The sequence below is a fragment of the Lutra lutra genome, chromosome 3 (genome assembly GCF_902655055.1).
Source record: "Lutra lutra chromosome 3, mLutLut1.2, whole genome shotgun sequence".
In the NCBI taxonomy this organism is placed as follows: domain Eukaryota; kingdom Metazoa; phylum Chordata; class Mammalia; order Carnivora; family Mustelidae; genus Lutra; species Lutra lutra.
This window is the reverse complement of record NC_062280.1, coordinates 138099341-138125999: the sequence shown is the minus strand read 5'-3', so window position 1 is coordinate 138125999 and position 26659 is coordinate 138099341. Positions and strand designations below refer to the sequence as shown.

The window sequence follows — 26659 nt, the reverse complement described above, 5'->3', positions numbered from 1 at the left end:
CCCCTGTCTCCATGCCCCTAGAAGACCCTCAAGTCAACCCCCACCCCCACAGCCTGGCAAACTTCCACTCACTCTTCAAGGCTCAGATCATGCGTCCCCTGCTGGCTGGCTTCCCGGACCCCCCTGAACCCACTCGATCCACTGCTCATCTACTCTTTCCCAGCCCAGCTAGGGCCCCTCTGAGGCGGGATGGTATCCTATTCATCTCTAGCACCTGGCATAGTGCCCTGCCTACAACAGCACCCCTGTGCTTGTTGACCAAGTAAATGAACATCTGCAACAACGAAAGAACTCAGGCCGCCTGTTCTCAGGCCACGTTCTTTCCCATGACCATAGTTCCTGCCCTCAGACCCTACTTCTAGAACCTATTCAAATAAAGTCTTAAAATACTCTGCTGTGAAAGAAAAAAATCCACTCTCTTCCTCCCAACTTAAGTTAGCCACCAGCCGTAAGTGGTGATTTAAATTAAAATCAGTTAAGATTAAATGAAATAAAAAATTCAGTTCCTTAGTCATACTAACTACTCTGTAGCCTGTGGCCACCACCCTGGGCAGTGTGGGTATAGAACATTTCTGTCATCACAGAAAGTTCTGTCTGACAGCACTGTCTTAGAGGGTTAACATCACAGGGTGCCGTGGGAAGCCAGGACAGCAGGGACACCCATGAGCACAGAATGAGGCAGGCCCGGTGACGGGGGGACACTTGGTCAAGAGCGCCAGTGTGTCTTTTCTGTTCTACCTACTGCTTTATTTCCACCTTGTGGTCCAAGTGATGCGCGCTGGAGTTTCTCTGGGCCGGGGAAGCATGAAAGCCGATTTCCTTATTATTAAAAAAGGAGAAGTGAGAAAAAAGGAGGAAAGCACTTGGTTAAACATGCATTGGTAGAAAGCATTTTACATCTTTGGAAATTAGAAAGTTAATAAAAAATTGCCTCAAAAGACTATGGGTTTTTCTGCTCATGACTTCTGTACCCAAATCACACTACAAGTCCTGTCAGAGGCCCAGCGCCATCTCTGCTCACAGACTGTATCATCTCCATGGGAATGGCCTCAGACGGGGACTCCTGGCCCTTCTGTGGGCAAAGGCAGCAGATTCTGGGAGAAACTTCAACATGCCCCGAGGCTGATCCATGATGAATTTACACACACAGAAATTTTCTGTGAGGAACCCCACCTAGGGAGTGGTCAGGTCAGGCGCTGGCATTCCCTGCCTGAGGAAACTGAAGACCAGAGCCCTTGAGCTACTGGAAGAACAAGGCCTGGGGCTCAGAGAATAGGTTTCAGGACTCCCCACCCAGGCCTCTCCCCAGAGAGCAGACCCAGGCTCCTTTAGCCTCTGTAGGCCCCGCTTCCCCTGAAGCCAGACGGGTACTGCCTGGCAATCTGCTGGCTCTTTTCAGGGAGTGACTCCAGCATTTCTTTCGCCGCCTCACTCCCTGACCCTCTTCACCTTATCCTATCCGACCCCTTAATGAAATAACACAGGAAAGGCTGCCAGGAAATGTCCTGCTGGTCAGCACAACACAAAGAGGGGGACTCTGATGATTAAAACGAAAATTAAAAGTCACGATTGGAGAAAGAGTATCTAAGACCGTCTAAAGACAAATCCTCTTACAACGAACACCAACCTAAGTACATTAGGGAAAGAGGCAGCAGAGTCGCAGGAACAGGGGCCAGACATGAACAAAAGTCCCCAGATGAGGACAGAGATGCTGCTGTATTGAGCTCAGCCGGCAGCATGGAGGCCAAGAAGGGCATGAGGAATAAGAAGGTGACGGAGATGGGTTCCAAGCACCCCCTGGGACCCTCCTGACAGCATATCAGTCTGCTTTCTGGGCCTCATCAGTGCCCCCCCGCCCCCAATACTGATCTGTAAGACCTGTGCTAGGGCATAAACCGAAAGGCCGCTGAGCTTAGAGCTGTGAAGTCTGGGTTTTCCTGTAGCCTTGAGTTGGATTCCAGCAAGTAGAGTCACTTCACATCTCTGGGGATCTCTCCCCATCTGCTAGAGAAGCTCTGCTGTCTGCCTGGAAGACCAGGTTCTAGTAGCAGCAGCCTACTATTAACGCACGTCAAGGAACCCTGCTGAGCCATATAACAGATGACATCTCTCCTAAGCACACACAACACCAAGCGAAAATGAAAGACAACGTCAAGACTGATACAAGAGGTTTCACTGCGTTAGTACTTCCTGCTGAACTGTGTTTATGCTGACCCTCAGATGTGATGAATTCATCTTGTTCGGGTTTGGACTGTCTTAACCCATCAGATCACCACTAATGCTTATCCTCTTATGGTTGCTAGAAACAGACCTTATAAAGGAAATGAGAGGTGTCCGTGGACAAAGCGAGGGAGGGAATAGAGGGAGGAAGTGTGTGAAAACTCTTCTAATTGATTTTCCAATCCAGAAACAACTGAATTCTCCCATCGTCAAGCAGGCCCAGCACAGTGGTAAAATGCAGTAAGTCCTCTCCTTACCAACCATCCTTTGGTCTATAGATACTTGGCACAGATATAAATAATATTTACAATTACAATCAGGTAATGAAATGTGCTACATATCTTGCTGATATTGATGTTTCTCAAGGAGTATCTGCAATTAAAACAATAATTTCCTTTTCTTTCCCATTCACTGATTTTTCACCCTCAGATTATCTGACATTTACTTAATTTCAGTTTATTTTAAAATGATTCACCTTTACTTCCCTGGGAAAACTTGAAGGATAGGCTAGGTGACCTTTTCCTTTAATAATCACTGGTTTTAAAAAGAGGGGCACGTTTTTTAGATGGAAGTACAGGTGACACACAACATCACAGGAGTCTGTGTAACGTGCTCTAATGAACGACTCACCTCGATAATTCGGACAATATCCCGTGCACCGATAATTTCAGGATCAAATTTCACGTGGGCTTTGCTGGTGGCAAGGGCCACAGAGGCATAGGTGATGCCGTTTGTCCTTGTGAGTCTGGACTCAATGTTGTGAACACAGGACGTGCAGGTCATCCCCGTGATCTGCCACACAGGATGACAAAAATACTACTCACTTGGGATTGAGAGGATCTCACCAAAAGCCCACAGGGAGTGGGGTCAACAGGCAGCCATGAGTCCTTCCTCTTTCCATTGCATCATTCCGAGGGCTCTGGACTCCCACCTCCAGACTCCATGGGCAAGATCTGCACATTCCCCCAGGGGCTGAGGGCAGGTCAACAGCAATTCATCCCCAACCCAGGGACAAGAGATATAGCTAGTCATGAAGCAGATGGCGACAGACCAACAGGGATGAGCTTTCTTAAGCGACCCGGTCCTTTCTATAATGGCACTTCTGCCACACTGTGCTTATGGATGAGAGAAAGAGAGCCTGACATGAGACATACTGTCCCTGTAACAGGTGTTAGCAAGCCAGACAAGTCACTCTTTTGAGTGTTAGTGGTCATCATTTCCCAGAATTCTCATTAAATACAGACATAAAATGTCTACATACAGTGTCTGAACATGTGATGATGTTAACAACTGCTGAGACCAGTTTGAACATTGCTCAAAAAATGTTTTCACTGAACTGAGAGCTTTTCCCCTAAGGTGAGGAACACAGCAGGGATGCCCACTTTCACCACTATTGTTCAACATAGTATTAGAAGTCCTAGCCTCAGCAATCGGGCAACAAAAAGAAATAAAAGGCATCCAAATTGGCAAAGAAGTCAAACTCTCACTCTTTGCAGATGACATGATACTTTATGTGGAAAACTCAAAAGACACCACCCCAAAATTGCTGGAACTCATACAGGAATTCAGCAAAGTGGCAGGATATAAAATTAATGCATAGAAATCAGTTGCATTTTTATACATTAACAATGATAGAGAAGAAAGAGAAATGAAGGAATCGATCAATTACACCAAAATTACAACACAATTACACCCAAAACCAAAAGAAACCTAGGAATAAACCTAACCAAAAAGGCAAAGGATCTGTACACTGAAAACTACAGAACGCTTATGAAAGAAATTGAGGAAGACACAAAGAAATGAAAAAACATTCCATGTTCATGGACTGGAACAGCAAATATTGTGAACACATCTATGCCACCTAGACCAATCTACACATTAAAAGCAATCCCTGGGGCGCCTGGGTGGCTCAGTGGTTAAAGCCTCTGCCTTCGGCTCAGGTCATGGTCCCAGGGTCCTGGGATCGAGCCCCGCATCGGGCTCTCTGCTCAGCGGGGAGCCTGCTTCCTCCTCTCTCTCTCTGCCTGCCTCTCCACCTGCTTGTGATTTCTGTCTGTCAAATAAATAAAAAAAAAAAAAAAAAAAAAAAAAGCAATCCCTATCGAAATACCATCAACTTTTTTTCATAGAGCTGGAACAAATAATCCTAAAATTTGTATGGAACAAGAAAAGACCCCGAATAGACAAAAGAATGTTGAAAAAGAAAATCACAATTCCAGGCTTTAAGCTCTATTACAAAGCTATGACCATCAAGACAGCATGGTACTGGCACAAAAACAGACACAGATCAATGGAACAGAATAAAGAACCCAGAAATGGACCCTCAACTCTATGGTCAACTAATCTTCAACAAAGCAAGAAAGAATGTCCAAAGGAAAAAAGATAGTCTCTTTGACCAATGGTGTTCAGAAAATTGGAGAGCCACATGCAGAAGAATGAAACTGGACCATTTCCTTACACCACATACAAAAATAGACTCAAAATGGATGAAAGACCTAAATGTGAGACAGGAATCCATCAAAATCCTAGAGAACACAGGCAGCAACCTCTTCGACCTCAGCCTCAGCAACTTCTTCCTAGAAACATTGCCAAAGGCAAGGGAAGCAAGGGCAAAATGAACTATTTTTATCAAGATAAAAAGTTTTTTCACAGCAAAGGAAACAGTTGACAAAACCAAAAGACAACCAACCAACAGAATGGGAGAAGATATATGGAAATGACATATCAGATAAAGGGCTAGTATCCAAAATCTATAAAGAACTTATCAAACTCAACACCCAAAGACCAGTCTAATCAAGAAATGTGCAGAAGACATGAACAGACATCACTCTAAAGACATCCAGATGGCCAACAGACACATGAAAAAATGCTAAACATCACTCAGCATCAGGGACATACAAATCAAAAGTGCAATGAGATACCACATCACACCAGTGAGAACGGCTAAAATTAACAAGTCAGGAAACGACAGGTATTGGTAAGGATGCAGAGAAAGAGGAACCCTCCTACACTGTTGGTGGGAATGCAAGCTGATGCAGCCACTTGGAAAACAGTATAGAGGTTCCTGAAAACAGAGCTACCCTATGGCCCAGCAATTGCACGACTAGGTGTTTACCCAAAGGATACAAATGTAGTGATCTGAAGGGGCACCTGCATCAGAATGTTTATAGCAGCAATGTTCACAACAGCCAAACTATGGAAAGAACCCAGATGTCCACTGACAGGTGAATAGATAAAGAAAATGTGGTTCGTATAAACAATGGAATATTACTCAGCCATCAGAAAAAGAAATCTTGCCATCTGAAATGACATGGATGGAACTACAGGGTATCATGCTAAGTGAAAAAAATGAATTAGTGAAAGACAATTATATGATCTCACTCATACGGAATTTAAGAAAATAAAAGAGGATCGCAGGGGACTAGGGAGAAAATAAAACAAGATGAAATCAGAGAGGGAGACAAACCATAAGAGACTCTTAACCATAGGAAACAAACTGAGAGTTTCTGGAAGGGAGATGGGTGGGGGGATGGGGTAACTGAGTGACAGACATTAACGAGGGCATGTGATGTGATGAGTATTATTATATATTATAATACTGGGTATTATATAAGACTGATGAATCACTGGATTCTACCTCTGAAACTAATGATACACCATACATTAACTGAATTTAAATTAAAAAAAAAAGAATACATTACATATTACCATAGCCAATGTAATTTAATTCCTTTAGGTTTTAACAAGCATTACATTGCAAGAGTGTTGCAATTTGCAAATATTACCCTGACACTTAAAAATCTGGAACATTTAAAATACTTTAATTATTTAATTAAAAGCTTTAATAAAACTGGAACCCAGACAATAAATATGACTCTGGTAAAAACCTCTCCACAATTCTAGCTCTGCTTTGTTCAAAGTTCTATAGTGCTTAATATCTCATCCATACTCTTTGTATGTTCGGTTCTGTGCAAGAATATCTTGTGAAGATTAAAAGTTAAACATAACGTATTTTAGGAACTATTCATAACCGGATCGCACACCTGCATAAATTAAAGCTCAAAAACCATGTCATACAACTTTTATATATAAGCTATCTTTTCTCAACACAATTAAACCCATGAACTCAATGAATAAATTGTCTGATTTGGTCATTTGGACCTATAGACAAATACATATACATATAAGTAAGTAAAAATTGAGTTATGCGTTTGTGTTACTCATAAATTTATTACCTTTTTATCTCATTGGCAAAAGAAAGATTAAAATGTGTATTTAAAAAACCAATATTTTCACCTTTCCCAATAGTATTCATGATCTAGATTTTCCACAGTGGTCTGTGTAAGCAGAGGCATTCCCCATTGGGGCTGGGGTCTCAGCAGGGGCCCTGCTCTGGCCTCAGGGGCGCTGGGACTGTAAGCCCGAGAGCAGTACACTTCACCCGAGCACACACCGGGAGGCCCAACCAGAGCCAAGGGTTTGCTTGACAAAGAATGCCTCTTATCAAGAGCTCAAAGTGCCACTGGTGTCCTTAGTACTCTTTCTTCAAATATTTACTTACCACTAATGGCAGTGACTAAACACAGTAAGGGAGTAAGACCCTTCCTTCTCGGTACAACAGTATTACTCAATTCCTTATCCTAAGTCTCCCTTTACTTACACCAAAGAGCTTTATACACAAGTGCTTATGAATACAGCATGTTGGAAATGCTAGACACACCTATTGTTGCCATGGTCTGCTGTCACGCACAGCTGGTGACAGCGGAGAGACAGCAAACAGTAATGCCCCCCCACCCACCACCACCCCTGCCACCCTGGCATTCACCTCAGACTGAGTGCTTCGGGACATTGGTCGCCAATTACCTTCTAGACAGCCCTGTGCCTGCATTGGGCTGTGATGGCACCAGGGCACTGGTTACCACGCTGACTCACCTCTGGCCTTGAGACGCCCCTGGCATTCTAGCTTCCCTCCGGGCTTTCTGGAATGTGTTCAGATTCAGCGCCCTCCAATCCAACTCCGGACAGCTGCTATTGAAACTCTTCTTCTTCCTACACTCCCGCCACTCAGCCCCTCCTCCTCCTCACACTATGAACGTGCCCAGTGGGATGCACCCCTGTGACTGTGACAGGACTGACATTTCCTCACAAAAGGAACAGGTTGTTGTTGTTGGCTTCAAAGGAAAACCAAACAAACAAAACCCCAACAACACAAAGGATATGTGCAAAACTGGAGAAGTTTCCGGGCCCCCATCAGAGGCCTGCAGCCCTCCGGCCCCAGGTCCCGCCCCAGCTCCTGCTCAGCTGCTGCACTTACGATGAGTTCGAGGTCACCATCAGAGCCTGTGTAGTCTTCCATTACTGTCGCCTCAAAGCCCATGTCCTGGATGAGCTGAGCTATCTCCAGGGGCTGGATGACTTCTGGGTTATACTTGACCTCTGCCTTCCCAGCCATGAGGGCAACCAGCACCGAGAGAATACCTGGAACCATCGGGCCATAGATGTATCACTCCAGGCAAGGCCTCTGAGATGACACAGTCAACATCACCTAACAAAGGAAAACATCTGCCCCAGAAGCCTCTAGAACAGGAGTTCTCAGACTTGACTGCACATGAGGTCACTTGGGGAGCTTTTAACAATCACTGTGCCTGGCCCTAAACTCAGACCAGTTAAATCAGAATCCCTCAAGGTGGACGCCAGCCACCTTTTTTTTTAAAAGCTCCCCAGGTGACTTTAATGCACCAGCCAAGTGAGAGAACCAGTGTTCTAGAACAATGCTTCTCACACTTTGATGGGCATACAAATCACCTGAGGACCTTGTTAAACTCCAGATTCTGGTTCAGTCAGTCTGGAGTAGGCCTGAGGTTCTGCGCCCTGCTCCCAGCCGATGCCTGGGCTGCTGGATGGGGGCCACTGAGTCAGGTTCGGGAAGACGCCGAGGGCGCACACATCCCACAGCAAGGGATACAGTCTGCAGCTCACAACTACTGGGACCTCAGTGGTGGACTTCTATCTTCAGGCACTTTTCACACACACACACAAAATTCTTTCAGAATTTACTCTTTTCCACTCTTGAATCCCCTTAAGAAGTGGAAGAGAAATTCCAGACTGCAGACCATTTCCAACAACAGTTTGGTTTACAGGTTTTCGACTTTATGATGGTACAAAAGGGATACCCATTCAGTAGAAACTGTACTTCAAATTTTAGATTTGGACCTTTTCTGGGGCGAGCGCTATGCTGTACAGAACTCTGGCCGTGCTGGGCAGTGGCTCAGAGCCTTGGCCCCCATCAGCTGCACCACCACAGGGTGAACCACCCATACACATCCTGACCTGTTTCAGGTCAGTCCGGCCAAGCTATGATGATGTTCCCTAGGTTACGTGTATTTTTGACTTATGATATTTTCAAGGTATGATGGGTTTATTGGGATGTAACACTATCCTAAGTCCAGCGAGATCTGTACCTTGCTAACACTTCTGTGTGAGTTTGAGGGGGAAACACGACTCATTCACATAAAAGCAAGAACTGTGCTTTAGAAAGGATGCCATAATTGATAAAAATGAGGGATTCAAGTCAGGAAAAGAAACACAGGCACTGTGAGATCTAGGGTATTTTATGAGCAGCCAGCCCATGGAGGACAAGCATGTCTCTGTGTACAAACAGTCATTCTAGAACTCCAGCACACTATACAGCACAGGGAGCCAGCGGCTGGAAATGCAGCCCCCTACTTTAGGGCTGACTGTGAGGGCCAAGGAGTCTGAGCAGAGAGATACATGGAAAGAGAGAAAGTGACTCTGCTGGCAAGGTAGTCATGGGTAAGGTACTTTCCAAACAAAAGACTAGGACAGAATTTTGGTTGGACTTTCAGGTCTAAGAGACAGTACTGGAAATGTGGGCTAGAGGACAACACTGTGGCACTTCCACAACACTCTGTGACATACAGGGACAAAGGACGGGATGTTCAAAATTGCCGCTTCTCCACAAACTGCAGGCTACGTACTCATGCGACAGTGCGAAGCCGATGGATGGGGCTGGAGGGGAAAACAGAGATGACCGCCGGGATGAGCTGAGGAAGCTACCTACGGAATGTGCCAGAACCTTCACACTGACCTTCCCATCACCAGCTCACTGGGAGATACACTGTATCTTAAACAAGCTAAATACTTCCTGAAGAGCACACTGCCAAGTGCCCAAGAGCATCAGACAGACCTCTCTGCTGTCGTACTATGAACCTGCTGCCCGATGACCAGGGCTGCTGCTGAGCTGAGGGAGGCAGTGAGGACTGTGGCGGGAGAGCCCGGTGCCCTTTCTGCTGCCTGCAGTGTCTGACGTCCCCCCATAGCCTCCCCAGGGAAAGGCCAGGGCAGACCTCCTACCTGCTTCCTTCTGCAGGCTCTTCTCTATGTGGGACACACAGGATGCACAGGTCATGCCTGCGATCTGTAGAAAGCACTTCTGGGGAGTCACTGTGGTAGAGGCCTGTGGGGGCTTGGACAAGGAGCCAGAGTTGTGGTTTTTAGGGAGCCCCCCAGCACGGGGAGCCACTTCCTGTACAGACGCAGGAATGCCAGCTGTGGGGGGCGCTGTGGAATTCCCTGAACTGTGGTTTCCAACATGGTTGGTGGAATAGTTTTCTAGGAGGAAACATAAGAAATCATTCTGATTAAAACAACAAATAACTTTTTTTAGAACGGAGGTTCAAGCCTGACAGTATGCAAATGAAAGCTCTTGAGGAAGCTCCATGGGGGTTGGTTCCCATCACTGCCCCCCCCCCCCCGCCCCGAGACAGAGGCACACAATCGCAGACATATTAGAAGATGCCAGTACTCAAGAATGGAATGTTCCAGTGGGAGGAGTGCTCTAATCAGACAATGACAACAATAAGAACTCACCAGGCCTTCTACTAAGCACAGGGATGACCTCCTTTAAAATAGCTCTCTGTGGTACAGAGGCTACCATCCCCATTGTACAGACAGAAATGGGTTAAAGAAATTTTAAAATGTGCTTTTGACCCCTCAGGTACTAAGTAATGAAGCTAGTTTCTAAAACAGGTCTCTTTACCCCCAGGATCTGTGCCTTTAAGCACTAAGGATCCCATTCTCCTTAGCAGAGGTTTGCTTCTCCCCACAAGAAGCCAGTGGACCCCAAAGCCCTTTAGTGAGTTGTTTACCTTTCCCTGTTGTTTGCCTGCACCCCGGATGTGCTCAGGACATGAGTCCTTGTCGGGCGTCCGTGCTGCCCGTACCTGCGCCGGGCTGTGTTCTGCCCCCGCACTCCCAGCTCACAGTGGCTCTTTGGACAGAGGCCCAACTTACCAACCAACTAAATCAGCTTTAGTGGTTAGCATGTTTTGTGCTCTGGTAGCAGATCTGTCCAGCTCAACACTGAAAATATTCATACTGTTTTCTTCTAGAAGCTGTTACTTTCATAAACTTCCACAGTATTTGCCATAAAGCAAATTAACTTTGGGTAGGTTACAAGGTGAGAGTTAAGGTGAATCTCTTCCCATTTGGATACCCAGTTGATTCAGCACATAAACTGAAAAGACCGTCCTTCCCCCCACTGAGTTCTGGGGACGAGGGCACAGACATCGTTGGGGGCCATTTCTCTGCCCACCACATATGGACCCCCATATGTAACTAATCACCCAGATCGAGACCTAGAGAGTTTCCATCACTCCAGAAAGTCACACAATTTTGATGACAGAAAGTACTTTTAAGACTATATACAAAAGATAATTATATCATTTAACAATGAACTCTCGTTATTTGAAAATCCAAGCTACAAAAGACAGAAGTTGGCACTAATGTGTACTGACAATAGGCTGTGCCTTTCAAGTTTTTCTAAATAAATCTCACATCCTGGACGTTTTGTTCGTTTTCTGAAAGGTGCTTAAAACTGCCTCCACTCATTCGAACCGTCCAGCTGACTGGCCCTTTCAGCACCTTCGTGGGCAACCTCCAGAGCTCTGGCCTCACAAGGCCTCTCTACTTTCTTGAAGCGGAGACCACACCTCCCCCACCAGCACAGCTATACACTCCTGGACTTGGTCATTGTTCAAAATGACTCTGCCCTTTGGATGCCAAACTCACAAAAGCTGTTTTATGGCCACAGCCTCTCCACATTCTATCTCCTGCACCCATCCACCTGCACCATACCTGTCCAACCCCCCTGCATGCACCTGTTCAAGCCTCCTGCACCTATTCAACCCCTCCCCATTTTCCTAGTCCATCACCTGTTTTCTGGATTCACCTGTCTTTCTATCCAAATATTGTGGTCAACAATTTTAATAATATTTGTCCTATTAGAGAGTTTTGGACTCCTTTACTAACCTACAATCTACACATTGCCATTCTCCCACACTGGGATTTAACTCACCTAAATTTTGGGCTTCTGGAGATCATTAAAGAAAGTTGAAATGAACTAACAAAACCCAAAAAAGTCTGTATTACTGGGTCCCATTTTTTTATTCATCTACGCTAAGACTATGGGTGGACATGTAAATTGGTTTGACTTTCTGGAAGTCTACTTGACAATATTATCAAAAACAGTACCTCCAACTACTTGGCACTTAGTAGAGGCACAGTAAATATTCGTAATGGAATGAAATAAAGTCATATTCTATGACCCAGTAATGAACACTTTCAGGTATTTATCATAAGGAAATAACTAAGTATGTGCAAAAAATGTAGCCTCAAAGATCGCTATTGGTATTATCTACAATCACACGCACACAAAGTAGATGCGAACAGTAGATGCGAACAGTCCAACTGGAAACTAAGTTATATCGCATCCCCACAACAGAATGCTATGCAGCCGCTGCACATGGCGTCACAGACGTACGGATGGACCTATAAGCATGTTTATGATAAACTGCGGGGTGAAAGAGATTATAAAGCCACCATGTATAATGCAAATGTATGCATTTCTAAATATAAATTACATACACTTTGGTGAAACTCCAGAATATAGATGAAATGAAGTGCACCATGTGGATATTGGGGAAAGCATATACCAGACCGGGGGGCTGGCAAGTACAAGGCACTGAGGTGAGAACAAACTTGCTATAAGGACTGGGAAGGGGTTAGAAAGGTGGGGAGTCAGGGAGGGGGCTTCTACAGCTCCCTAAGAACCCCCTCTCACAATATAGATGGGAAGGTTTCAGAGTATCAGCAGAGTAACAGGAACACTGTGAATGCTGGGCAGGAAACAGACTATAAGGCTGAAAGGCTCAGAAGCAGGGAGACTAGTTCCAAGCCTCTTCCAGGATCCAGGACACAGAGCATGGTGGCTTGCACTAGAGTGCTGGTCTGGCTGTCCTTATCTCCCATTACTTATATTCTATTTCCACCCAAGCTGGACTGTTCCCAGGACAGAGCAGGAAGACTCCTGCCCACGGGCCTGTGCTGGATCTCCTCCGTCTTGTCTGGCGCAGTCCTGCCCTTTTCTGCCTGCTGAGACCCTCTCTATTAAGTCTGACTCAAGCCCAGCTCCAAAGTCACCTCTAATTATCAAGTCCAGATGCTGGATTCTCTCTTCCCCTCTGAATCTCAAGAACGCTCTACCTACACTTTCCTTGTCACATTTATTCCAACCTGCCTTGGATGATGGGTCTCTGAGATGCTTCCCTGGTCAAGCAGGAACCACATGTGGGCAGGTCCTGGACTGTTTCTGAGCACTCACGGCAGCCAGCACAGTGCCTGGGACCCAGAAGCCCCATGACACATGCTGGGATCACGGAACAGTGCCCCCAAAGGGACACTGCCCATTTACAAGGGTGAGGGGAACATGTTGCACGTGACAGATGACTTTTCCTCATGGTATATTCATAGAGTCATTCATCTGTTCATTCATTCATTCAGATAATACTTACCATGCAAGCCAGTGCACACACACAAAGCTGATTTCTAGATACAAACCAGGTCTATATATTTAGCTGTCCAGTAAGCTGGCCGAAATTCAATGCCCACCACTTGTGCACACGCTCTTAGACTGCTCCCTTCCCTCTCCCAGCCCTATTGTTAAGGGGGCTGACCCCTGCTAAACCACTTTTCCCAGGCTCCCTTGCTAACTGGCTTCTGATGAAATCTGGCACATGGGAGGTAACCAGTGGGAAACAACAGGACAGAAAGAGGGAAAGCCCAAAGTGTTTCCCACCTACCTACTGAGAGCCCAGCTCCTGGCCACAGCCTCTCCCTTAGAAGTTCCAGTGCCGCCGGCTCAGCCCACCCCCCCCAACCCCCGCTCTCAGGGGCCCTCTTCCCTCAGACCCTCCTGCTCTCAGTCATCTCTGGGTTTCCTTCCCATTCCCGGTGTGGTTATTCAGCTCTTTCTAACATTTTCTGAGTCATGCCCTAGGTTAAATCCTGCCACTGAGCTACCCCGTGAGCCCGTTTGTCCCAGCCTTTTCTTTCTCTTCCACTCCCACCACCCCACAAATGCCTACTATGTGCTGGGTGCTGCTGAGTCCAAGGAGAAACAACATGGTTTTGAAGACTGTGTTCAAGGAGCTCCTCTTCCTGATTGTTCCAGAATGACCAACCAAATACAAATAATGCCTTCTCAGCATTTGAGTGGCTAGAAAGATGGTCACCAGGGCACTCATGGGTTATCCTAAGTTTTAAAAACCACCAGGTAAAGTACAAAATGCCCAGCTAAATTTGAATTTCATATAAATAGCAAATAACTTCTTAGTATAAGTATGTCCCAAATATTGCCCAGGACACACTTTGACTGAAACAGTATTCACTGCTTACCTGAAATTCAAATCTAACTAGGTGTCCTGTATCTTTATTTGCTAAATCTGGTACACTAAATACCTCTTGGGCTAAAAACATAATTCTCATAATTCTGACCAATAAAAAGCACTGCTCTTTTCTTTCTAGATTTATTTAGTCAAATCCAGTTACTCTGGATTATGCAGTTCAATGCAAATTTCTTTTTCCTGCCAACAACCTGATTCTACTGTTGAAAGACTTGAAACCTCATACAAATACAGCAGATGATGACTCTGTACTACATTTCCTACCTTTCAAGTACAGGATTTACTGTTCCATTGTGTTTTCCTTATTTTTGTTTAAAAACAACCTCCTTCCTGAAACCGGGTACAAAAGACAAAGTGCAGAACAGGGCCAAGTCATTCTACATGACCTACCCACTCCCTATAAGGGTGTGTGTGCAGGGAAGCACCACAACAGAGCGAACTTTTCAAGGAGACACACTTTATCTTGGCAGCTACCGCGAGGTGGATGTGGGACACCCAAGCCCGGCTGGCCCTGAGCACGGCCACGGGTCTTTGCCCAGGAGCCCTTCCAAGAGCTGGGCTGGCCACCGCCCTATGGCACAGGCTGCCACGCAGGCTGATGGGGCTCTACCGGCCTGGTCCAATCTGTAACTTGCACTGCTGTCCAGGGCCTGTATCTTGGGATCGAAGCCATGAAAACACAGTTGTCCCTTGCATGTCCAGCTCTCCCTCATCTTCAGCCTCTCTGCAAACCCCTTCCTATCTATCACTTCCGTCCCTCCTCAGCTAAGCTCCTGGAGGGCTGCACCTCCCCCCACCATGCAGCTAGGCACCCCTTCACCTGAGCCACCACCTCCTAATTACATGGAGCCTGAGGCCTGTAACCCGCCTCCTTGAAACAGCTTCCTTTACTTCCAGGGTGCTGTCCTTGTCTGTGAAAATCTCATTCTCTAGATACCTTTCCTTCCACATCAGTGCCATCACGTTCCTCCCTCTGCCTGTCCCGGATCACACTCCCTTTCCCCGGCCTTTTGTCATCTCCCCTGGCTCCCACCACCCAAATCTGCATTTCCAGCCCCACTCTGCCATAATTCAGCACTCTGCTGTCCTCCCGCAGCTTGGCCACAGGCTCTCCCCTTCCTCCCCGGCCCGCCATATCACAGGCCTCACCCGGACCAAGCTTACTGGACGCAACCTTCTGGATGTCATTCTAATCTACCCCCTGCTCTCCAGCCCCACGTCATCTGTCATACAGTGTCCTGTGAGCCCTCCGAGCCTCAGTCCACTCTGCACTGACTGCAACCAGCTTGCTCTAGTGTGGACTCCCCTGCACGGCCTCTGGATTAAAACCCACCGCTGACACCCCTCACCTTTGCAGAGAAGACCGGCTCAGCTGGGCACACGGCCCATTTGGAGCGGTCTACCTGTTGCCCGGCTGGTCCTGCCGCCTCTTGAGTGCTCACGCTCAGCCGTTCCTCTCGGCACCCCCAGCACACCTGAGCTGCCTCCAGCGTCCCCGCCCCGTCCCCTGCCCTCACCGGCTCACATGGGACTCGGCCTGCTGCGCTACAACACTGGCTCTGGGCAGAGCCCACCGCTCACAGGTCTCACAGGGCACACGGCAAAAATGCGTGCCTCTCCCCACGGCCACTGAGGAGGGCAAGCCATCATCACTGCATCCCCTCCTTAATTCCCACTTTCAACAGAATGCGCTCCCGGTGGTGGGACTAAGGTTCTGCTTGTACTGTTTTGTTCAGCAGAGAAAGCACAGAACGTGATGATGGTTCCTTTGGAGAGAGAAGGTCCTGATGCTCCCACAGGACTCTTCTTTTAAAAAAAGAACACAGAATTAGAGTTCTCTTCAGAAAAAAAAACCAAAGAGCTTAGCATTTTAGTCCCAGCTTCATGAGAGGCAGAATCTACCCACCAAAAAAATTCTATTTCTTCTACATTAATATACTTAACATACAAAGAAAAGCTGCAGAATTCGGTCACCCCTGTTGACAGGTGAGCAGCAAGTGTGCCCTCCCCACCCCACCCTGCAGGCCCTCTGTTGTAAGCAGAGGAAGAGACCCCAGGGTGAGCTTCACGTGGGTCAACCACATACCAGAAATGACTGAAGCCTCAAATCCCATTTCTTCAACAGCAGCTCGGAGTTCTTCCGGGTTAGTAACAGACGGATCATAGAGCACCACGCCGGTCCCATCAGCCACAGAGACCGATATCCGCTGTACCCCTTCCCTTTGGGAGATGAGGCCTTCGATGGACTGAGCACAGGACGCACAGGTCATGCCAGCAATGGCGAGCACCACAGTATCGCACACCCCCAGCACCTGGGGTCTCGGCGTGGGGGCGGGGACGACACGGTTGGAAGACCTGCGACCTGTCCCATTTCCTGCCACACCATCAGGAAGAGAGACTTTGAAGTTCCCAGGTGGAAGCGCTTCGATGGCCCTCTGCAGGGCAGTGGCGGTGATGTGAGAAGGGTCATACTGTACTTGGGCCATTCTGCTCTCCAAGGACACTTGAACACTTTGAACCCCGGGGAGCTGGCCTATGTTTTCTTCAATATTCAGGACACAAGATGTACAGTGCATTCCATCTACTCTCAGTTGCAGGGTGACCGTGTGGCTCCCTTGGTGCTCCAAGGTCTCAGAGTTATTGAGAGACTGGTTATCAGAAGCCAAAGGGGTCTTTGGGTTGGTGCTCTGTAAGCGCCCGATATCGATGGGTCCCAAGCTTACGGGCACCACTTTGTTCTTGATGACAGCTTCAAAGCCCATGTCGCTGACGTGGTCCCTGAGGTCCTGGGGCTGAATCAGGTAAGGCTGGTAAGTAATGACTGCCTCCTGGGTGCTAAGGGACACTCGGACTCTCACTACTCCCTGCAGTTTCCCGAGCTTGCCTTCAATGGAGCTGACACAGGACTGGCAGGTCATGCCTTCCACCCGAAGCTTGACCACAGCCTCGAGGCCAGGCGAGGACCTCGAGGGCCAGGAAGCAGCCTTTCCCTCTGCGACGCTGGCCTCGAAGCCCATGTCCTCAATGTGACGGCAAATCTGCGGCAGGCTCAGGATGGACGGCACATAACTCACCGTCGCACTGCCCTGTTCCAGGGAAACCTTAATGCTCACGATGCCTTTCAGGCTGGAAATCCTGCCCTCAATAGACTTTACACATGACTGGCAAGTCATGCCCGAAATGCTGATGGTGCCAGTGGCCGTCTGAGGGGGGTCCACAGTGTCCAGGCCGCCTTCGTAGCCGACATTGTCAAAGGCAAAACTCTGCTTCATCGCTGGCTCCCGGGCACGAGCGGGCAAAGAAAGTTTAGACAAGATCTAAAGGGAAAAGAAAGAACATTTTTTTTTTTTAATCCTTGAAAGTAAGTATTTGCTAAAATAGCCCAGCTTGTCTGGCACTGAGAAAAGGAAAAACAATGCCACTGGTGCCAACACGGCCCGAGAGTTTAAGATTGTAAAAAGCAGGGAAGGAAAGCTACAAAAACGTGATTGACCAAATGAAACGGCTCTAATGGGTTTTTTAGCTAGAACATTCTGTGACTCCGAACCTAGACGTCAATTGCCCACCTTAGCGACATGTGTTTTCTTACCTAGAAGAAGTGCAGGTTTCTCTCAGGAAGAAACAAGCACGGTGTGGCTGGAACAAGTGTGGTGTGGCCGGCCCACCTGTGGGGGTCTCCTGAAATCTCCCTGCATAGTTTGGATCCTGCTGCAACGCACTTATGTCCATTGGGCAACACTTTAATTCTGTCTCTCTTTCCAGGGCTGTCCATTCATTCTCATAGCAGGGCTTAAATTTAACAACCATAGGCACCTGTTCCAAATGCAGACCCGCCGAGCCCCATGGGGTCAGATCACAGGCCTGTGAGATAAAAGGTCTGAAGTATGCTGCATAAGCCCGGGGAAATGAGCATGAGTGGCTGCTCAAAGGGGCGGGAGGGGCAAGGCTGGAGGAACTTCTCAGTTTTGCCTCCACTGAGTGGCACTGCCCCCCTGGGGGTCCAGGACAGTTGTACTCATTACTTTTAATCACAAGGGCTTCCCCAAATTAAATGGATGCATTTTCTTAATGTACCAGAGTACAAAAATAATTTCCTGACTTCTTTTTTCCCATAATGAAGTGGCTTCAGCCATTCTATTAGCAAAACCAAATCTTCCTTTAGCAGGGTCCCAGCCTCCCCACGCTCCTGATTAGATATAGTTTTTATACCAATACTATTATGTGCTTCTGAAATTCGGGAACAGAACTTCCTCTATGGCACAGGATCAGAAAGCACACCACTCTCTGTCCCTTCCCAATCCTACTTATATCTCCAGATGAATCTCAGTTACATAGAATGACCTCCTCCATATTCCTGTGCATAAAATGCCCATCTTTCCAACTTTGGCTTCTGAGCAGCTTAACAAAATTAAAGTTTAAATAATTTTCAAAGCAGACTATAAATGTTCATTTGTACATCCACAAAGGAAATCCTAAACTGGTCTGGGATTAACAATTATAAAGAGTTGTTTTAAGAAATATTCACTGTAGGGGCTGCTGGGTGGCTCAGTCGTTAAGTGTCTGCCTTCAGCTCAGCTCATGGTTCCAGGGTCCTGGGATCGAGCCCTGCATCAGGCTCTCCGCTCAGCCTGCTCAGTCTGCTTCTCCCTCTCTCATTCTTCCTGTTTGTGTTCCCTCTCTTGCTTGCTCTCTCTGTCAAACAGATAAATAAAATCTTTAAAAAAATAAGATAAAATAAAATTCACTGTAGTATGTCCTAAAGTAGCAGAGAAAATAAGTAATATATGGGCTGGCAACTCAAAAGAGTTTATTGCATTAAATAAATATACTTAGATTACCTGTGGTATAAATATGGAAATATAAGGATGGCCTGGCATGACAGTTTTAATGGACAACTAGGAAAAATAGAATTTGGAGCCTATATATCAAGAGAGATTTCTAGCAGCTCAGAGATGAAGATATAAAAAGCAAAACAGTAATAATACAACAAGAAAACACAGGAGAATACCAATTGTAATCTCAGGCAGGGGAAAGTCTAAACATGAAAAAAGAAATAGAAAAACAAGAAAATCCCAAAGCTGCAGAAGACTGATAAGTCTAATAAACACAATTAAGAGAAAACATTGCTCTAACCAAGGAAAAAGATAAATGAGAAATGGAGGGGGAGAAGATTTGCTTCATATTAAAGAACAACTAATTTTTTAAAATATAAAGAGCTCCTTCTAAAAAGAAAAAAGCCAACTACCCACCAGGAAAAAAGGAAGGTCATCAAAAAGGAAATGTAAATGCCTTTTCAATATATGCCAAAACAACAGCAAGGCAGAGATGTGACATTCCAACAGCATTGCCTTATGGCTGGGGTGTAACCTCTCGTGAGGGCAGTTTGGCAGTGCATATTAAAATGATGGAGCCAAAGATCCTTTTACCCAGCAACTCCATCTCTAAGAATTTACTCAATAAATATACTTGTTCATGTATAAAAGCAAGCATGCAGTGAAGATATTGACGGCAAAGAACTGGAAACATAAATGTCCATCAATAAGAGGTTGATTAATTCAATCACTACAGAGCAATACAGCTCTTAAAAAAGGGAATGAGGTAACTCTACATACACTGAAATAGATTGATTGTCAAATATATCATTCAGTGAAAAAAAGCAGGACACAGAATACACAGTGACTACAGTGTTTCAGTTCTCTGTTGCTGCATGATAACCCAAATCTAGTGGCTCAGAATAGCTCACATGGTCTCAGTGTGGATGGGGCTCAGCAGGGAAAGCCTGTCTCTGCTCCTCATAGCATCATCTGGAGTGGTGTCAATGGGGCTGGAGGTTCTACTCCCAAGAAGATGGTCTGTCCATCACACGGCTGGCAGGTTGACGCTGGCTGGCTGCTGTAATAGCCATGGGCAGGGACCTTGGTTCTCTTCCGTGAAGAATCTCCACGTGGCTAGGTTGGGTACCTCACAGTTGCTGGTTTCTAGATTCTGAGCGGCAGTGTCACAATTGTGAACATTCCCAGAGAACAAGTTCCAATGTGCAAGCACTTACCAAGCCTCTGCCTGCATCACACTTGCTAAGTCACCATTGGCCAAAGCCAGTCACATGGCCAAGCTCAGCCAATATGGAGGAATTTACAGAAGGACTTAAATGCAAGGAGGTGTAGTTCACTGGGAGGGCCACCACAGGAAGTCTATCATAGCATGCCAGCACTCTCTGTGAGAAAAAGAATATTAGACACAGAGCTGGCTGCAAATGCATGGACTGTCTCCGGGAGAATCTGAGGAGGATCCAGGGCTGAGGCAAGAAGGGGCTGAAGGAAGAGTTACTTTTCAGTGTATAACCTCTTGTCTAATGTACACGTGTTACCAAATTCTAAAAAATAATTAGTTTAAAAGTTAAAATAACGCTAGTACAAAGAAAATTTAGAACCATGACTAGATCGTAACTGGTATTAAATACTTTCTTAACTGAAAAAGATGAAAGAAAAACTAAGATATTCAAGGATGCTCACCTTAATATAATATATTTTTTAAAAGATTTTATTTATTTATTTGACAGAGAGTGATCATAAGCAGGCAGAGAGGCAGGCAGAGAGAGAGGAAGGAAAGCAGGCTTCCTGCTGAGCAGAGAGCCCGATGCGGGACTCTATCCCAGGACTCTGGGATGGTGACCTGAGCCGAAGGCAGAGGCTTTAACCCACTGAGCCACCCAGGCGCCCCAATACATTATCTTAATAAGCAGAATTGCCTCCTTAAAACAAATCATAACCTTCAATCTCCTAGTCTGTTGGAAAAACAAATACCTAATGATTTACTATCCAACTTATTTTGCTTGGTCCTAGGTAGGTCTAGCTAAAACTCTGCAAACCCCAAACCACAATGCTAGCTCTTAATCCCGGGATTATGGATCTATGCAGAAGCGCTGGAAGCTATTTGTTTGTAACGAACAATACTCAGAGGTCCCCCTTCTAGACCAGGCAGGTTTCTAATGACAAGTAGCTACGAAAGATAAAACTTTGCACGTAACACAACTTTATGAAACACCAGAGTCTCTGTTGATTTAGAAGCAACCTCATAACACTTGCTGGGTATCTGAATAGTTTTTAAGTGTACACATGTGGTGTGTATGCGTGCTTTTAATTCCATTCTTTAATTAAGAGGATCTTTGGGGGGAAAAATTCTTAATGAGTTCAGGAAACAAATACACACTGAGGGCTAAGGGCTCAATAAGAAACCATGGACATTGGGGAGGGCGTCCAGGGACTAACCGTGTCCAGGGAAAACCTTACAGAACCCCAGTGTTGCCTAATTCTCACTAAATTATATATTTCTTGAGGACAGATGTCTGGGACCTCTTCGGCAAGCCCAACAGGTTGGGGAAGAACTTCTGCTAGGTTTTAAATTTTTAACAAACTGTTAGTATGGTGGGCATCAGGATTAGAAGGGACCGGCAACACAGGAAGAGGGGGGATTTGCACATAGGGGGAATCCAAACATGAATTTCAATTCTTTGCTACTCTAGAGAACCAGGCCACATGGAATTTGCTGTGAGTCCAGGGCTTGTAAAAGAAAAGATGTATAAAGGGATATAAACGGTCGATTCACTAAGGTGGAGCTAGGAAAAGGAAAATAAGATCTGTAGCTAGGCCAGTCTAGTATGAAGAAGGAACTGGAAATGGGGTGCATGTTTGGACGAAAGGTTTCAGAGCCAGAGTGAAATTGAAAATCCCAGAAAATGACGTACTTTGTAAAAAATGTCTGTGACCACAAATCAAAGAGCAACTCTACTACGTGCATGATACAACACACACTAGCCATGTTTGAGATTTCGTTTCACTGGGAACCCTATCAACCTTAAGGATTCCTACCACTGGCCCAACTTACCCTTGAGCTCTCTTTAATTTTGAAGGGTGTGTAACACCCTTAACAACTGAGGAGGCAGAAATGTTCTTATTATAAGCACGCAACCCTTCCAGACTCTAACCTCTACCTCATACAACTGCACTTGAACTTCTGTGGAATTCAAAAAGCAGAGACATCCTGCTGTTTTCATATGTATGCAGATCCAGCAAGAGCATATAGTTAATGATTCTCAGTGTTATTTGATGAGGATGGCATTTTATATCCCTAGTGCTCAAGATAATTCTACAAATAAGTATTCTTATCACCATTTTACTGTTTAAACAGTCTCAGACTTATCAAAGGTCACAAATCAATTTAAATAACAGCTGGGATTTAAATCCAGCTCAAAAGTCCAGCAGGCTATTTTTTTAAAACAACATTTAAGGTTACATTTTCCTTTTAGCCATGTTAATTACAGGAAGAGACAACAATGCAGGAAGCAAAATGCAAAAAAGCAAAACTCAGAAAACAAGGAAAAAGAGCCACATCTTACCTGCCACATAACTAAGAGGCTAACAGCTAAGTGAATGAGCACAGTCAGGAGACAGAGGAACGGCCAGGAGCTCAGAGCTCAGCTGCCTGAGTCTGAGCCTAGCCTTCCTTCATCCCTTAGTGGGTTACCTCTGGCTGTCTCTGGGACCTCGGAACTACAGAACTACTCAGAACTACTCAGAAAAACTACCACAGAACATCAGTACTCACTCTGCTTTCTCCAGTATGCCTGACTGCAAACATTCAGGGAACCACACTTACAAGACGAGGCAGGACACAAGGAAAGGTGGCAGTGGTTCTGGAACCTTCTACATCCTCCTGAATACAGTGTGAATGAATCATTGCCAGGCCCTATTCTTCTCTGAGAAATGTCTGGGTATCAGAGGTTCATAAGGGAGGGAGGGTCAGAAGAGATTGTTTGACTCAAGAAAAGATCCCACATGAAACATTCCAGGCAGTTGGGCACCAGTCTCTAGAACTCCACTGAGGAAGGGTCCATGTCTCATTGTTAAACCTGTATGTACACAATTACATGAATATATGCTTATGTATTAATACATAAAATTGAGGCTACCATGGGTGAGACTATATATTTTCCAGTTATTAAAATTTAAATTTAAAAAAGTGTCATTTTATACCAGGAAACAAATGTGGTTTTTTAGTTTCTCTAAGGCAAAGAATATGTTAAACCACACAATATCAACAACGATATTAAACAGACGACAACAGTGATGCCCTGATGGCACATGGCTTTATACTCTAAAAAATATTGTCACATATTTGTTTACATATCTGTCCTTCTTAAGTGCTGTGAATTTATTGAGGGTATGTCTGACAGTCTTGGATATGAATTCCAGCCATGTCTGAGCAAATCTGAGCCTCAGTTTTCTTAGCTGTCGATAAAATGGGATAGTGAGAAAGCCGATCCTACAGCTTGGCAGGAAGGCCTGAAAACTAAAAGGATTTAAAAAGATAACATCAGGGGCTCCTGGGAGGCTCAGTTGTTAAGCGTCTGCCTTTGGCTCACGTCATGATCCCAGGGTTCTGGGATCAAGCCCCACGTCAGGTGCTCCTAGCCTGCGGGAAGCTGGCTTCCCCCTCTCCCAATCCCCGTACTTGTGTTCCCTCTCTCTGTTATTCTCTGTCAAATAAATAAATAAATAATATTTTTTAAAAAAAAAAGCTGACATCATAAATGTTTGAAAAGGAATGACTAGGAAGATGAGCGTGACTCATTAGGTCCTCAAAAGTGGCCCAAATAGGTAAGCAGGGAACTTACTATGTCTACCACTTAACTGATAAGGAAAACTAACCATTAAAACTAGTGTCCGTATTCCCCCAAACCCCACTCCAACCCCTTCAAACTGTTTTTTCATGATGTTTTCACCAAGGTCCAGAAAGAGCTTCCAGAAACCATTATTTAGATTTTATCTACTAAAAACAAAAACAAAAACAAAAACAAAAAACAAAAAAACTAACCAAAACTCAGGCATTAATTCAAGCACCGATGAGGCCAACTACGGGCCTGGGCTGTGTGTGCAACACCTGGACCTCAGGCTCCAGAGCCACCCCAGCTCTGGTGTTGACAGTGTACTTTCTGGGAAATTCTGAACAGATGTATTGCCTGTTTCCTTCTCTTGACCACAGTAAGGAAAAGTATGAACTCTTTCTGAGAAATGGGATGCAGTATATCCATTATTTGCTTGGGAGAAAAAGTGAATAAAGTTACATTAACTAGTCTCAATATATACATACAACACATGTTGTTTTCGACCTACAACAAAATAAAATTTAGAAATTCAAAAACTCTAAGACCTCTCTCCAAGAAGTACTTCGCAATTATTACCTCAGAAAGCGTGTTTGCAGTCTCATTTACAACAGCTTTACTATTAACCATTTCAGAGAATTTCGTGGCTTTTAACTTAGGTCTATCACAAAAACTGTTCCATCAGACTTTTATCGACTCAACAGCATTTTTTCTGCTTCAGAACCTTCTCTGATAATACTGTATTTCAAGCCCCTCCCATCAAAGAAATTTTGTACAATAGGCCTGTCACTATCAAGCAACTGTCAGTGTCTTCAAATATGTTTTTACATTTGAATGAAACAGTCTAAGTCAGAATCATAAGGTCACCATTCCCTTATATCATTTGCCGGAATTAAAAGAACACGATGGAAGAAATGTCACACCAACACAAGTAACTCAGATAATTATATGACAGAAGTCAATGACCTTGGGATTATTTTTGCCCATTATTATTATCGATAAATTCCACATGGTTGTCAGATTTGGTGAAATACTGCAGTTAGTATTTTATCATACAAAATTGTATTCTATAATGGCTAACAAATGTAAGTTTTGCCTAGAATTATAGGTATGATCAGCTCAACATGAAACAAATATATCCTTTTGAAAGACTTAGGTGTAAACGCATGTTTATAGCATATGCTACCCTATAATGCACAATAAGAACCTTGTACTAAAAATAATCTTCAGGGGTGCCTGGGTGGCTCAGTGCGTTAAAGCCTCTGCCTTTAGCTCAGGTCATGATCCCAGGGTCCTGGGATCAAGCCCCGCATTGGGCTCTCTGCTCAGCAGGGAGCCTGCTTCCCTCTCTCTCTCTGCCTGCCTCTCTGCCTCCTTGTGATCTCTGTCTGTCAAATAAATAAAATCTTAAAAAAATAAATAAATAAAAATAATCTTCAGAAAAAGAAATGGAGGTAGTCAAGAAACCTCTTTTTAAAGAAACAATGTACAGTCAAGTAATATTTGACAGAAGAGCCAATACTCAATGGAGAAAAAGGATAGTCTCTTCAATGAATGGTGCTGGAGAAATTAGATACTCACACGGGAAAAGAATGAAAATGGACCCATATCTTAACACTATTCACAAAAATTAATCCTGATGGATTAAAGACTTAAACAGAAGACCAGAAACCATACAACTCTAGAAGACAACATAGTGGGAAAAGCTCTTTGACATGGGTCCTGGCAATGACTTTTTTGCATATGACACAGCACAAGCAACAAAATCAGAAATAAACAAGTGGGACCACATCAAACTATGGTTTCTGCACAGCAAAAGAATCCATCGACAAAATGAAAAGACAGCCCATGGAATGGGAAAAAATATTGGCAAACCACATACCTGATAAAGGGTTAATATCCAAAATACATAAAGAACTCCTATAACTCAATAGTAAAATATCTATATTTATGTTTATACACATACAATTTAAAAAAGGGAAGAGGAGATAAACAGACACTTCTCCAAAGAAGACATCTAAATGGCCAACAGGTACATGTGAAGGGGCTCAACATTGTCAATACCAGAGATATGCAAATCAAAACCACAACCAGGTATATCACCTCAGGCCCATTAGAATGGCTATCATCAAAAAGACATACCAAGTACTAAATAACTTAAATCTCAAGTAGATCCAAAGTGTGATTTGACAGATTTTGGGTCAATACATTGTTGGCAATGAACAAGTACTCATTTACAAATGACTTTTAGCTTGGTTCTTATCATCCTAAACCAGCTACTACAAATTTCCCCCTTTTTAGAATAATTCATTTAAATTCTTTCTAAAAATAATCCTAAATTTAAAAGTGGGACTGCAATTAAAGGCTATAGATATAGATGTATATGTCATATGGGTGTGGGTGTATGTTCACAAAATACTAAGTAAAAAATATAAGATGTATGTACCACTATTGCCCCCTGTTCTGGTACCTGTAAATAAATAAGTAGATACATGTACACATATATGGCTGGGGCATATGGTTGCTTACATTTTCTTCCTAACACTTTTCTTTATTCCCCTTGCCTCATCTTAAATTTGTTTCATATAATGAGCACATGTTACTTTTGCAATCAGAGCTTTAGAAGGAAATAGCTGGAACTGTGCTCTGACAGATTAGCTGGCTGACACAGTTCTCCCAGCCACTCAGAGAGCACCAAACACATCTTGAGTTGGGAATTCTACTGAATATAGTAATTTTGGCATAAATAATACCTGTCGTATTTCTACAGTACTCCACAAAGTGCCTTCACAATCCCAGGAGGTGGGACTGATCATTCCAATTTGCAGTGGGGAAGGGAAGCTGGAGGAGTCTGAAACTCACCTGCCACATCCCCCAGCCTGGCACCAGAAGAGCATGGATCTGCATCAGACACTCAGGGCCACAGCCTTTACCCTGACCTCTACTTAGGCCCTCCTTCCTGAAGGGCTCCCCCAGACAGGTTCAGGTGGCTCCCCTAGTCATGTGAGATTAGTAC

General features: G+C 44.9%; 1 protein-coding gene across 7 annotated transcripts in view; it reads right to left on the bottom strand.

The window, feature by feature from the left end:
* The window catches only part of ATP7B (ATPase copper transporting beta), a 71886-nt gene that overhangs the window by 23251 nt on the left and 21976 nt on the right, over window positions 1–26659 (bottom strand). For 6 of the 7 annotated variants that reach the window (XM_047723310.1, XM_047723309.1, XM_047723311.1 and 3 more), the window contains 5 exons: window positions 16069–17299; window positions 9595–9852; window positions 7535–7698; window positions 2851–3012; window positions 743–819 (listed from right to left, as the gene is read on the bottom strand). In XM_047723310.1, the coding sequence (XP_047579266.1) occupies window positions 743–819; window positions 2851–3012; window positions 7535–7698; window positions 9595–9852; window positions 16069–17254 (1847 nt within the window). In that variant the 5' untranslated portion in view covers window positions 17255–17299. Of the gene's footprint in view, window positions 1–742; window positions 820–2850; window positions 3013–7534; window positions 7699–9594; window positions 9853–16068; window positions 17300–22586; window positions 22606–26659 lie in introns of those variants that run through there. The other variant, XM_047723308.1, reaches the window with a different exon arrangement.